Consider the following 15,004-nt stretch of genomic DNA (forward strand, 5'->3'; position numbering starts at 1 on the left):
GTTCAATGAGTATCTGTTGGATGAAGTTCCTACTAAGGTATAATTATTATCTGATGGACTAAAATTTTACTGAGCACCTACTATATGTCAAGCCCTGTGAGGTGAGGGCACAGAATGGTTATCATCTGTGATTTTACAGAGTTCACAATCAAAGATAAAACTTCACAAACAGGATGCCTGGGTGGCTCAGCGGTTAAGCATCTGTCTTTGGCTCAGGGCATGATCCTGGAGTCCTGGGATCGAGTCCTGTATCGGGCTCCCTGCACAGAGCCTGCTTCTCCTCCCTCTGCCTATATCTCTGCCTCTCTGTCTCTCATGAATAAATAAAAAAAAATCTTAAAAAAAAAAACTTCACAGACATTTCTCTACTGACCAAGAATATTTTCTTTATTAAAATGTTATATGATTACATTACCAAGACTCTACATGATTTAGTTCAATTAGTAACATTTATAGCAAAAAAGTTTATCTTCAAAATATTGTATTCTCACTCCGGGATCCCAAATAGTCACAGACTTTTACAAACCATCCCCGTTCCTCCTCATTTAGGAGAAGTCCACTTTTATGGACAAAAGGAAGTCAGCGTAGTAGCAGCCTGGATGCATCCTAATTAATCTCTACTCCCAAATTTCTCTCAGGCGGTCTCCTTTGGCACTTTTCCACAAGTTCTCTCTTTAATGAAAAAGACAGTAAATCTCATCTTTAAAAAAACAAGCTGAGCATTTCTTCCCTGTATCTATGTTCACAGAGATGATCAGACCTTTTGAAGAATCACACACCAGTTGCCCTGATCATAGTAGCTCTGCAGGATGCTGACACTGTTCAGAGTCTGGCAGGTGGCTTCCAGCTCTCCCTCACAGAACACGTGGTAGTATCGGTGAAACACAGGGCCTGGGTCATGGGCTCCGGCTGGATGCCCAGGCTTGCCTTCTCCAGGGTTTCCCTGATGGTGCCAGGGAACCAGCAAGTCTTGAGAAGGAAAGGAGGTCCTATTTGTATGAACAGGCAGCTTAGCATTAGTGACTGTCCTTGCCTTATGCCCTCCCTCCGGGAGGTCAGTAACAGAGGAGACACAGCACTCGGAGTCTCGACTACCTACATTAGGCACCTGCTCCACCAGCAACTCTGGCATGGCTGTATCACTGCTGGTCCCCTCTTCCTTTCCTTGGCTAACTCTATTTTCTCGAAGATACTTGGATTTCTTCTTATTATATTCTTGTTCCATTGCCCAGACGTAAACAAGTGCCTGCCCACCAGGTCTCAGGAGCCGAACGAGTTCTTGGAGAGCCGCCACTCTACGTTCCTGGTAGAAAATACATTGTCCTTTATCAACCAAGAGGAGATACGGAGAGGAAACAGGATAGTATAACTGACGAGAGGGCTGTTTTTAATTAGGATGAACAGCAATATAAAACACAAAAGAAAAAGAAAATTCTGTTCTGTGATTGAAGGGAAAAAGGTATTAAAGAAACAGGGAAAAGAACATTTTTATTTGCGTTAATAAAATAGACATGGAGGGGGATCCCTGGGTGGCGCAGCGGTTTGGCGCCTGCCTTTGGCCCAGGGCGTGATCCTGGAGACTCGGGATCGAATCCCACATCGGGCTCCCGGTGCTTGGAGCCTGCTTCTCCCTCTGCCTGTGTCTCTGCCTCTCTCTCTCTCTCCGTGTGACTATCATGAATAAATAAATTTAAAAAAAAAATAGACATGGAGGGTTTTCTTCTTGATTTCATTCTGAATTCACTTTAGGTCATCAGGTGATGCCAGCACAGGGCAATCTATAAAATTACTGCTTAGATTAGGGGAGAAACCACTGACACACAGGAAAAATTAGATTCTTTTTCTTCTTGTAAGAAAAATATGAAACATTTAATTCACTTATTTTAAAATTAGAAACATATGTGGCTAATTAGAAGCATGAGTAGCAGACTACTACCAGCTAAATACCTGAATTTTGAAAAAAGGGAAGGATGGGAAAGAAGGGAACCCAACCATTAGGGAGGCAAGCAAGGGGCTGAGGAAGGCAGAGGGGAAACAGAGGAGCTTGGAGGCCAAGGGAGTGGGCAGGAAGCCCAAGGTTGCTGAGCCCCCACAGCCCGGACAGCTGAAATGTAGGGACCCTGCATGTGGGGAAGCCAGGAGAAGATGAGAAGACTCAGGGTAGCCCAAGGGTGGAGTCCACGAGCTTCTGCGGGAGCACCACTGCCCTGCAGCCCCTCTCCAGGCCACATGCCTTCTCATCAGAGTGAACAAACCTCAGGATGACAAGGAAGAGAATGGTAAGGAAGGAAAGAAAAACTAAAATCAGGTCCACCGCGGTCACTTCCACAAACATCTCTCATCACCTTAGCTATAGGTTCTTGGAGAGAGAGGCGATACTCACTGCTGTTGAAAAATGGTGAATCACAGCAATGGAGATGCAGGCGTCACAGGACCCGCTGCACAGGGGCACTGCCAGCGCGTCACAGACGAGGGCCTGGAAACACCGCTCTCTGCAGATGTCCACTAGCTTCTGGCTCCGATCACAACCAATCTGTAATAAAGAAAAAGAAAGAATTGCATAATATCCTGTTTAAATGTCAAGAGAAATTACAAGCAATGGGTTTATTCATTAGTATAAGTTATTAGATTTCACATTGTGAAACAGTGCAAGGTTGTGATTTTCTGCTCCTGCAGCTGGCACAAGGTCATATCACGTGCTTACAGGGCAGTGTTGCTAGTCCTCACAGGCATCAAACTGAACTCAAATTACTGAATGGAAACAAAAGGACTAGAGTAAAGATGACAAAGGTGGAAACAGGAAGTCCTAACTGGCATCCCAGTGGATCACCAACCAGAATCTAGATCTTTTTGTAGTATCATGCGTATAAAAATGGAAATTATCCCATAAACACAGACCTTCAGATTTTTGTGCAGAGTTGCAGGTGTCTCCTGACATGACATAAACTGTACTGTGATGGCCCAGATAGCAGGAGGACAGCTGGGGTTTTGCCTGCATTTATTTATTTATTTATTTATTTATTTATTTATTTTTTAATAAATTTATTTTTTATTGGTGTTCAATCTGCCAACATATAGGACAGCTGGGGTTTTGCCTGCATTTATTTATTTATTTATTTATTTATTTATTTATTTATTTATTTATTTATTTTTTAATAAATTTATTTTTTATTGGTGTTCAATCTGCCAACATATAGAATAACACCTAGTGTTCATCCCATCAAGTGCCCCCTCAGTGCCCGTAACCCAGTCACCCCCACTCCCCGACCACCTCCCCTTCCACCACCCCTAGTTCGTTTCCCAGAGTTAGGAGTCTCTCATGTTCTGTCTCCCTTTCTGATATTTTCCACTCATTCTGATATTTCCCTCTCATTTGCCTGCTTCTTTTTACTTTTCAATATATTTTATGTACAATTGTGGGACCCAGGAAATTTAACAAAAATCCCCTACCCCTGGACAAGCAGAGCAGGACTAACTCCATTTTGTGCTACACCTGCCACCTCCTGTATCACCCCCACATGACCTGCTTATTGCTTAAAGTGCTGCCCCACCCTAGTCAAGCTGCTGGGCACACCCTAATCAGAAATCAGCTCATAACAATGTAACTCTGCCTTGTGGCAGCCAAGCCAATTCTGACCAAAGTAATAGGCCAGCTCAAATGGATACTATAGGGTAAGATGTAATTCAATCGGCCACCTGCATGTGGACTGACATGACTATGCAACTTTCTGCATATCCCATTGGCCACTGGCCCCTATAAAGCTGCTACGCCTCTTAGTCTCAGGGTCCAAGTCCCTGCTCCGCTGGTATACTTGGACCCAGGCTCGAGCTTGTAAATAAACCCTCGTGTGTTTGCATTGGTGTCGGCTCCTTGGTGGTTTCTCGGATTCGCAATCTTGGGCACAACACAATCAGAAAATAAAATCCCCAAATAATAAAAAAGTAAAATAATTTATTTCATTTTTTAAAGCTATTGAGTCTTGTTCTGCTAAATTTATACCTAACCTATATATATCAAGAATAAAGTGATGAATTCAAAATTTGTCGAACGCTATTTAATTGAACTGTTTAGTCAAATGCAATCGCCTTGAGGGAATAGCCGCACCCCTTCCTCCCCTCCAGGCAGGGAGGCCTCACACACCTTCCACACCACCTGGTGTGTCTCCTCTCTAGCTCTGCTGGTATTTTTGTACACAGTTTTGTGTTTAATCCTGAGAGTACCATATGCATGCATGTGCACATGTGTGTGCGCAGGTAGGGAGAGAGCACTGTACAATGTGCACAGGTAAACTGAGGGAGGGCTAGGAGGGGGAGGGGCATAAGAAATGTTAAATCACTAATAATTATCCCCAGATATTTCTTAACTCACTCTGTATGAAATAGAGAAAAAGAAATGTGATAGATTTCAGCAGACAGAAGTAGCCACCTCAAGTCTGTATCTACTCATTTGAATTTTAGATGCAGTGAACACTGATTATTAGGTTCCCTCAGTCTATGTGAGAATAAAGAATACGAGTCTTCGTGTCAAAACAAGTCTTATTAAGTTAAATCACACTGCCATGCTAGTCATACTTAATAAGAATTTGCTCAATTTCTAACTGGCATTAAGCAGCTTCTATATTCTATCCTAGAGCTGCATTAATTTTTGAAGTATAATAAAAGGTACTAAGCTAGAGGTAAAGTATAGCGATGTATCTTTGATATATTTTAAGATGAGAAAGTACGAAGGGCCTATTGATAACAGTGACACCATTCCCAATTGCTTGCCATCTTTACCTACGTAAGATACATAACTGGCTCATTACTTTTATTTTCATCCGTATTCTATGCTGCTAAGCCAGCAGTCACAATATTAACCTGACAATACCACTCAAATAATATGTGTATTACATTTCGGTGGTTGCTTTTTTTTTTTTTTACAATAAAATTCATTTCATGGAGTCAGAAGTTTTGTCAGATTGTTATAAATCTTACTAAAAGTCTAAAAAAATCCAACTTAACTACAAAACAAATACCAGGACATAGTGCTCAACAAAGAAGGGAAGTTATTACCCGAGAACCACAGATACAGCAGAACATGGAACACAGAAGCCAAAGCAAACAAGAGGAGACCCCTTCCTTCTGGCTGCCAGGCCACCACAGGTACCTGTACGAGTGCCTCTCTGCGCCAATGAGACCCACAAAGCAGCAGGTCTGGTGCAGACACGACGCATGCCTGGCTCAGCACCTTCATCCTGTGCTCACCCTGCCCAAGTCTTTCATAAGCTGCAATCAGATGGTCACTCACTTCCTCTCTCCCCATTCCTATTTTTCACTTTCCTTCAGCCTCCGTACCAAGGATACTACCCAATATCTGAGGTTCTTCCTAATCATGCTGCATAGTGTCAACAGCATGAGAGAAAAGGGCTTGTTGATAAATAAGATTTAGAAGCACTCACGTTTATTAAAGGACTCACGACAAGCTACATAATTCTGTACACTGGATGGATGTCAGGGACATAAAAACACACACTGGTTAGGCTTCAACTGTATACTTACACTCCTTTACAATTTTTAGAATCTTCAACAAAACACGAAACATGCAATTCCAGAAGGACTGCTAAAAATGAAAAAACTTTCACTCTGGTAATCAAAGGTGCAAAATGCAAAACAAGGTTTCATTTTTCTCCTAGTAAAGTATCAAAAATACTTTAAAACCAAAATGCGCTTTGGTGATGGTGGTAATAAAACTCGCTCTCAAAGTGCTGGTGACAGTACAAACGGGCCCCACTGATTTTCAAAAGCAATTTTGCACACTGCTTTTTAAGGAAGATAAAAATGTTCATGACTCTTTTTGTTTTTTAAGTAGGCTTCATGCTCAGTGCAGAGCCCAACATGGGGCTTGAACTCACAACCTGAGCTAAGATCAAGAGTCAGACACTGAACCAACTGAGCCACCCAGGTGCCCCAGAAATATTTACAACTTTTTTTTTTTTTAAATTTTTTTATTTATTTATGATAGTCACAGAGAGAGAGAGAGAGGCAGAGACATAGGCCGAGGGAGAAGCAGGCTCCATGCACCGGGAGCCTGATGTGGGATTCGATCCCGGGTCTCCAGGATCGCGCCCTGGGCCAAAGGCAGGCGCCAAACCTCTGCGCCACCCAGGGATCCCTATTTACAACTTTTGACCCAATAATTGTTCTTCTAAAAATTCATCCCCCAAAAAACTATCCAAAATATGAAAAAAAGCTAAATGGGCTAAAAAAAAAAAAATTGCCTTTTACTGGAGCAGCCACCAGGTATGACAGCAGATTCTTTGTATTAATAACCTCAACCCTGACACACACTCTTGAGTTATCTGTTAACACACGGCAGACGCAGAAGACTTGTCTCACCACATGTAAGTAATCTGCCCCAAGTTAGCAGAGGTAAGTGGTGGGACAGACTTACACCCAGGCTTTCTAACTCCAAAAACCCACATGCTTCCTTCCTTCCTTTCTCACTCCAAAAACTCACAAGTTTCTCAGAGTAGGTGCTCATTACTGTGTTATGTATACTAACTCCACACTGAACACAAGGAACCTCGCAGAGTGTTATAAGGTCCAGTAACTATGTAAGGGTACACATCATAGTGGAAATATGAAGTGATACGGAGTCATCAAGTTGCATGCATACTTGTGATGATATAAAGCTGCTTTATTAGGGTATTAAGACTATAGGCAAACACCTTTCCGTTTGTCCATTTTCCGCATTGCAACTATTTTTATTACTTAAAAAACAAAACATTTTAAAAACTGCTAAGAAAACAAACAACTGTAGGGAAATCAGACTGGCTGTAAGGAGTTCAGAGCGCAGGGGAACAGGCAGACAAAGCCAGTCACGTGCAGTGAAAACAGCCCCCTAAAGTCTTGAGCTAAAGTCTGGCCTCAGCAATAACCAGCTGAACAACCTAGGAAAGGCACTTAGCTTCTGTTTCCTCATTATAAAAATGCCTACATCTCAGGGTTGATAGGAGAACCAAACAAAATGATGCATATTAAATACTTCCTAACCACAAAGGACTATGCAAATGTTATTATTACCATTTGGAACAAAGGGTGGACAAAATCTCTCATCCTGGAATCTAGATACAAAGAGAAACCTATGTATCCTCAAGAGAAACCTATGTATCCTCAAGAGAAACCTATGTATCCTCAAGGTATGTCATTCTGAGCTAGGGCCCACCCATTGTGAGTCTGTCCCATTTCCTTCAAGGTTACAGAACACAGCACTGTGTCTATTTCACTTTTCATGTGAGAAATAGAAGGTGAACTCACAGGTTTGCTCCTCACCATTCAACAAACCATCAATGAGTTTCCATCATGTGCCAAGTAAGTGAACAAATGAGACATGATTTCTGCCACATCTAAGACAACAGCAGCTGTTGTCTGTCACCAGAGCTGGCCGTGAAGTCTCTCTCAACAGAACGCCAGACTATATGGACTCTGCAGCTGGAGAGGAGGTTCTAGTACTTGTCCTGACATCAGATAACCTTGGGCCTGTTGTAATGTGACCGAGCGTCCGTTCTCCCATTTGTAAAATGGAGACAGGAATACCAATCCCACACACTACATGAGAAAACAGAACACAGCACTTAGCACACAGCAGGTACCGGATATTCTTAGGGTCTTTCTGTTCTCTCCTTTACTGGGATAGTCAACAGTCAAAAACCAAAACAAAACAAACAGAAATGTACAAAAGAGTCTTATAAAAACATTATCTCCAATTCTTATCACTATAAATAGATTCCTGGCATTATTATTATACCTGTAATCCCAACTATTTACAGCAACCAAGAAAGTCCCTAACACGTATTAAGTAATGACTTATCTACGAACCACATTCAGAGTGAATGTGGTCTGAGACCAACGTACAGAATAATCACTTAGTGAGTGAGCCATGCTGAGGTCCATACTATGTCATCTACTGTTGGTACTATTATAAAGGTAGCAGTCTCTTGAAGGCATAAAGTCTTTGCTTATAAAATTTACCCCTGAAAATAAAGACAGCAGCCAGTGTTGATGACAGAAATGAGGAGTAACTGAGGACATCTAAAAAAGTGAAAAGCAGCTGATAAAACTCTCTCTGAGAGCCTAAGCTAGTATTTTAAAAATATATTTTGTTAAGGAAGCGGGTAATAATGATAATCATAGTTTTTAAAATTCTGAGACAATCCTACATATGAATAACTCGAATGAATGTCTCAGGTCACATTCCCTCATGAGTATCAAAAAATGCACATATTTTCAGTCTCAAAGTCAGCTGCTCAAAATACACTCCAATATATAGACTGGAGCTTCAGCAACTTCAAAAGGCAGGCTTCCCGTTTATCACATGTAATTCCGTTTCTGGTATAATGAAAACCGTAATTCCAAGCAGACAAGGAGTTTTCATTCCTCCACTGAACCAACACTTACTGAGCCTTCCCAAGAGGCTAGACACTGCAGTAGGCTCTATGAAGAGCAGAGAGGAAGCAGTACACATGGACTCCCAACCATAAAGTGAATATAAATTATGGGAAGGGACTATACTTGTGATTTTCTAATTCTATTAAACATATTCCTCCTTGAGCAGATTCCGATTTTTTTTGCTCAGTTTACCAAGAAATCATTTTTTTCCTTCGTAACAGGATGATGCAATCCATAAGACTACGTCAGTGTCGTTGACCTCAGCCTCACTTCACTGTCCTGAGTGCTGCCTGACTCGACAAAGCTGTGGGTTATCATCAGGGAAGTCCAAAAGCAGAGCTCACTGGGAAACATTTTGGATAATACCTTAAGATGAAAATATCAGAGGATGTCAATTTGATTTTTAAGTGGCCCATCAAAACTCACTTCTTCCACATTAACAAACCTAACTCATTAGACCTTATTCTTTATAAACTAAAATTTAATTGTAAACATGATGATAATAGGTGGATACTAAGGTCTTATCTTGAATGAAAAGCTGTGCTTTTATCTGTCTCAATGTACAAACTGCCCTCCCTCAGGTGCAAGAGTGACTTTCTTCATGGAGGTACAGATTATTGAGGACGAGATCGAGATGCAGAGGATGCGCAGTGGGATGCACCCCAGGAGCCCGTGAGCGTGGGCTGCTCTTACTCTCCCGGCTATGCTCCTTACTCAGCTCCTCCTGCCCCGAATCTTGAAAAAGGGAAGCTTTAGTCCTCCCAAAGCAGCCAGGACATGGCTACCTACAATAATGCCCTAGTGCAGGGAGAATGTTCCACTTCCCTGCATAGCAGGAAAAAAGTGGACCTTAGGCAAGGAAATCATAGCTACTGGAAAGAGAAATTTGGCAGGAGAAAAAAGTAGGTTCAAATCCGGGGCCTCATGCTGTAACCTAGGTCTCAGGGTTTAAGCTATTTTAAGCCTTAGTGTCCTCCACAGTGAGACACCTCAAAATAGTAACCTTTATTTCTTCCTTCTAAAAGAACACCATATGTGGCATCAGAAGCATGGGTTCAAGTTCCAGTAAGTCCCCTAATTATATGACAGCAGGGAAGTACTGTACTCCGTGAGTCTCAGTGGCTTCATTTCTAACAGATAAAAACATCAGCTTTTGTGGGACCCAGGAAATTTAACAAAAATCCCCTATCCCTGGACAAGCAGAACAGGACTAACTCCATTTTGTGCTGCACCCACCACCTCCTGTATGACCCCCACATGACCTGCTTATTGCTTAAGGTGCTCCCCCACCCTAGTCAAGCCACTGAGCACACCCTTACCCGAAATCGGCTCATAAAAATGTAACCCTGCCTTGTGCCCGCCAATTCTGACCAGAGTGACAGGCCAGTTCAAATGGTCACTATGACTGTGCAACTTTCTATGTGTGTTACAATCCCATTGGCCACTGGCTCCTATAAAGCTGCTACGCATCTTAGCTTCAGGGTCCAAGTCCCTGCTCCGCTGTGACCATACTTGGACCCAAGCTCGAGCTTGTAAATAAACCCTTGTGGGTTTGCATTGGTGTCAGCTCCTTGGTGGTTTCTCGGATTCACAATCTTGGGCACAACACTCTAACTTTCTCATACTTAGGAGGATCTAAGTAAAGACAGTGGCTTCTAGAAATATCCCTTCTGGACTGTTAAGAGCTTTATAAACATAAGATAGTCTTACTGATAATCTTAGGAAGCAAAATCTAAAGGGAGGGGAAAACACACACACACAGACACACACACACTACAAATAATGGCACACATGACCACAAATTCTCAGGAGAATAAAAAAAGGAATAGGAGTGTTCGTTAATTTTCCATCTGTTGGTTATAACTTTTCAGCAATGACCTAAAAGACAGCATTATGTCAGGAGGCAGGTGATAACAATGTAACAAATTAAGCAAAAAGAGAGCCAGAAACAATGACTTGCCATATATAGCTCCTTATTGACACCAAGATACTTTCCGTTTCCACACCCAACATCGGCCACTAATGAACCACATGGCAAACTTTTCAAGAACTCCACAACGCGTGGCCATGGAGTATGTCTCGTGCTGCTGAAGTGCTCAGCAATCTCTTCGTAAACTCGATGGACATAGTCTTGCTCCAGCTGTGAGGCTTCCCTAGCACTCTCGGGAAATGATGGAGGGGTCTCCTTCATCTGGCTGTCACAGACCAAAGGGTAACCTATAAAAAAATAAGGGAATATAAATCTTTCATTTTTATCCAAGTGATTCATAAAGTATCACGTCTTCTTAAAAGAACAAGCAAATCAATGCAAATTTGGTAGCTAGGGATATGCAGGCTCTGATCTATCAGTTTAAAAATAGCTCTTACCTAACAAGTCCAATTACACGTGTGAGGGGTCTAAGTAACAAGAAGGGGAAACCATGTGCAATAAGACATGACTGCAATTTTGCCTTATCACGCAGGTGGATTTTTCATAGTGAGATTAAGGGTCCTTTTGTTTAGGGAGGCATCTCGATGGGTCTGGCCTAACCAGAAGGAATTTAGCTGAATTAACACAATTTAGAGTTTTTCTCTTGGTGAGCAAAGAAACAGAAGTTCTGGGGCCCTAGGACTATTGGAAAAACAAGCCCCAGGAGCAAAGTGTCATTTGGTAATGATCACGAGCATTTAATGAAAACACTTGAGGCAGTTTGAGACGGATAGTCTCAATTCTCACAATAACACCATGAGACACACTATTGCATCCATTTTACAGATGAAGACAACACTGAAGCTCAGGACATTATGGTCCTGCAGTGACAAACAAGGTAAGCCTCAGAGCCAGTGCAGATTGCACAGCCCACAATCTCAGGGACTACAGGCATCGATCGCCTCCTTCGACAGAATCTGTACACCCTAAGGAGAACACCATCAAGTCAAGGACATAACAAAGGAAACTGAGAGTACACTGTTACCCTAATTAAATCAATTCTGAAGTCATTTCTTGTTCCCAGCAATCATGTCTAACACTCATTTTAAATCTTTGCCCGTCCTCTGCTATGCTATGATTTCCCTTTATCTTCAGCTGAAGTCTACGATACACGTTTTTATTGCAGGACATGCAGAAGGAAGGAGCACTGCTCCCAGAGAAGCCGCAGTCAGGACACAGGCATAGTTAGAAATCATGTGGCAGCTCAGATGTGGGCAGCAGCGTCCATGACTTCAGGAATTCTTCCTAACTCTGGAGAAGGGGGTGGGAGAGAGCTGGTTTCTGCTACCATTTGTAGTGCAGCTCTAAACATTTCACGCAGACATTTAAAAAGGGGGTATAAAGCCCGACAGCTCTAAAATGTGCAGGTGAAAACTGACTGGTTACGTAATCTTGATCACATTAGAATTACAGTACCACACACTCTACAATGATCCTAAACCAGTCCTGGTAAAATTTTATTCTCTTGGCAATTATAAATATCTAAGTAATCTAAAGGGAGGAGAAACCCTTTTCCTAAAAAATTCAAATTTTGATCAAAAGTATCCAAAAAGATGTCCTTGAAGATGAAAAACATCTGTAAACTGAATACACATTCAGAGCTTCTATAACATGCCTTACCTTTATAATTAACATTTGCAATAAAGAAACTTTTGCATAAGAAAATTTGCAGTGTCTCTCCAATTAGACTTCCAGTTCCTCAAGCTTTATTTTTCAGTATCTTGTAAAACTACTGTCAGTTAGACACTCAGCAAATACTAAATAAATTTTTAATAAAAAATTTGATATTTCAGGGCCTTAATGACACTTTTAGCAAAAGAAACAAAAATCTGTTTTAAGCTTCACTAACATCAAGATATCAAATATAGCAATTTCAAGTTTTCTAACAGATACTATTTACAAAATGAAAGGGATTTTTATATAATGAGACCATGAAATACAGGTCATGATATACTTGTATAGACAATTCAAAATAACATCCTCTCGACACGTTTTTCAGCACTTCTCTTATTCCCTCCTAGATTTCCAAATTGACCAAAACACAAACCACTGTTTACTGCCCTAGAGTTACCTACTTACCATGAAACAACCTGTCATCTCTAACTTCCTCGTTGGGTTAAGGGAAGTAATTTAGAGACTTGACAAGCTGTTTCCAATAAAACCTATTTTTGTACAAGTGATATTTTAACGTCCTACAATATTATTTAGCACCCTTAACTGTGACTTCAATTTAAAAAAAAAAAAGTTTATTTGGCATCCAACTATGCCCAAGTACTGTATTTAGGAAAAATAAAAATCAATAAAATGCAGTCGCTGCCTTCAAGGAACAAACTCCATGGGGGTGGATAAGAAAAATCTATATCGAGTACAATATTATATGGAACATGAGAAATCCCGTTAGAGATGTTAAGACAAAGCTCCCCTTGGGTCTGATGGGACTTAAAAAGGTTTTTACACTAAATGTACTCCATTTTACTTCAGAATCAAAATTATATACTTACTACAATTACAAGGCGTTTGCCTCACTTTCCTAAATGTAAATGATGTCCTCATTCCCCTCTTGCTTAAAGTTAGGTCTCCAACATCACTGGTGATAATTCCACTTTGGAGACCCTTGGATGCTTGAACAGTATCAAATTTTCTGGGTGTGATTCTAAAAACAACAGTCAAAATAATTTATTTAACACTGTATTCATAAAAATATTTCAGGTCCTTTTAAAAATATTAAAGAAAAAAGCAAATTTAGAAGAATTTATGGAAAATATCTATTTGATTCCCCCAAATTGTTAAGCACTATAGAAAAAACAAGGAAATAGAAGTCTCTATTTTTTAAGAAGTTATCCTCAGGGTAATCATATTAAAAGATTGTACACATGGGGTACCTGGGTGGCTCAGTGGTTGAGCATCTGCCTTTGGGTCAGGTCGTGATCCCAGGGTCCTGAGATAGAGTCTCACACTGGGCTCCCCACAGGGAGCCTGCTTCTCCCTCTGCCTATGTCTCTGTCTCTCTCATTTTCCCTCTCTCTCTCTCTCTCATGAATAAATAAAATCTTTAAAACAAAAAGACTGTACACTTAAAATTTTTTCAAGAGATATAAATAAAATAACAAATATTTTATTTTTTTAGATTTTAAGTAATTTCTACACCCAAATGTAGGGCCCAAGTCTAAGAGCTGCACGCTCCTCTGACTGACTGAGCCAGCCAGGTGCCCACAAATTGTTAATTAAAACTATATCTGAGAAAGAGAAAAAAAAAAAAAAACAAGGAACACATGGAGCAAAGAGGAAATAAGTAAACGATAAACTCAAATCCAATCAATAATTATGTCAAATGTAAAAAGACTACAACATCTAATTAAAGAACAAAGAATGTCACAATGGACTAAAGAAATAAAGTCCAATTACATGCTGATTACAAGAGACACTCACCTTAAAATAAGGACATAGAATGGTTGAAAATCAAGATAGAAAAAAAAGATGTTACAGAAGACAAGTATTTTGCATGATCCAAGCAAAACCAAAGAAAAGTGGTATAACCATCCTAATCAAAGTAGACTTCAAAGGAATAAATATCACTAGAGATGAAAAGGGATATTTCTCGTTTTTTTTTTATATGCAGGCTCCACAACCAGCATGGAGCCCAACATGGGGCTTGAACTCATGACCCTGAGATCCAGACCTGGGCTGAGATCAAGAGTCCAATGCTTAACCAATTGAGCCACCTAGGTGCCCAAAAAGGGACATTTCATAACAACAGAGTCAATCCAGGAATATATAAAAACTGTGTATATCTGTATGCATCTAACTAATAATAACACAGCCTCAAAATGCATAAAGCAAAAAGTGAACACAAAAATAGGACAAATAGACAAACACATAATTATCATTATAGCTTTGAATACATCTTTCTTAGATTGAGTAGGGAGGAAAGAAAAGATGTTCAAGAATGTTTTAAGAATTCATTATTTTTAAGATATGGATTACCTATTCCTAAAAACCTGACCTAACTGCTTTTGGCACCCCAAGCAAACTTGGGATGACACTTTCTTAGTAAGTGAAATCTAGTTGAGGGTCAAGGACATCAACATCAGAAAACAACATATAATATGGAACAGTTGCTGCTTGACATACTCATCAATACTTGGAATTACCTGAGTTTTTAATTATAGTTATTTTAGTGAGTAGCAAGTGGTATGAAACTGTGGTTTGTTTTTTTTTAAAGATTTATGGATTGATTTGATAATAATCACACATGGGTGACTAGGAGGTGGGGCAGAGGGAGAGAATCTTCAAATGGACTGAGCCAGCAGCCCAAGCAGGGATCCATCTCAAGACCCATGAGATCATGACCTGAGCCAAAACCAAGAGGTGGATACTTTACCAACTGAGCCACCCAGGCGCCCCTGAAATTGTGGTTTTAATTTGCATTTCTCTGATGACTAATGATGCTATATACCTTTCCACCTGCTTATTAGCCATTCATTGATACTTTTTTTGGTGAAGGATCTGTTTAAATCTTAAGGCCAAACCTTTGTTAGATATATGTATTCTGGATATTTTCTCCCCTAGTGTGGCATGTCTTTTCATTTTTTTTTTAATGATATTTCT

At 40.5% G+C, this 15,004-nt stretch overlaps 1 protein-coding gene across 4 annotated transcripts in view; it reads right to left on the bottom strand.

The window, feature by feature from the left end:
• Positions 1 to 360: 360 nt before the first annotated feature.
• ALKBH8 (alkB homolog 8, tRNA methyltransferase) overlaps positions 361 to 15,004 on the bottom strand; it is a 79,419-nt gene continuing 64,775 nt past the window's right edge. For 3 of the 4 annotated variants that reach the window (XM_072821813.1, XM_072821814.1, XM_072821815.1), the window contains 4 exons: positions 12,898 to 13,049; positions 10,388 to 10,644; positions 2,384 to 2,533; positions 361 to 1,303 (listed from right to left, as the gene is read on the bottom strand). In XM_072821813.1, the coding sequence (XP_072677914.1) occupies positions 755 to 1,303; positions 2,384 to 2,533; positions 10,388 to 10,644; positions 12,898 to 13,049 (1,108 nt within the window). In that variant the 3' untranslated portion in view covers positions 361 to 754. The remainder of the gene's footprint in view (positions 1,304 to 2,383; positions 2,534 to 10,387; positions 10,645 to 12,897; positions 13,050 to 15,004) is intronic. The other variant, XM_072821816.1, reaches the window with a different exon arrangement.

The sequence above is a fragment of the Canis lupus genome, chromosome 3, assembly GCF_048164855.1.
Source record: "Canis lupus baileyi chromosome 3, mCanLup2.hap1, whole genome shotgun sequence".
Taxonomy (NCBI): domain Eukaryota; kingdom Metazoa; phylum Chordata; class Mammalia; order Carnivora; family Canidae; genus Canis; species Canis lupus.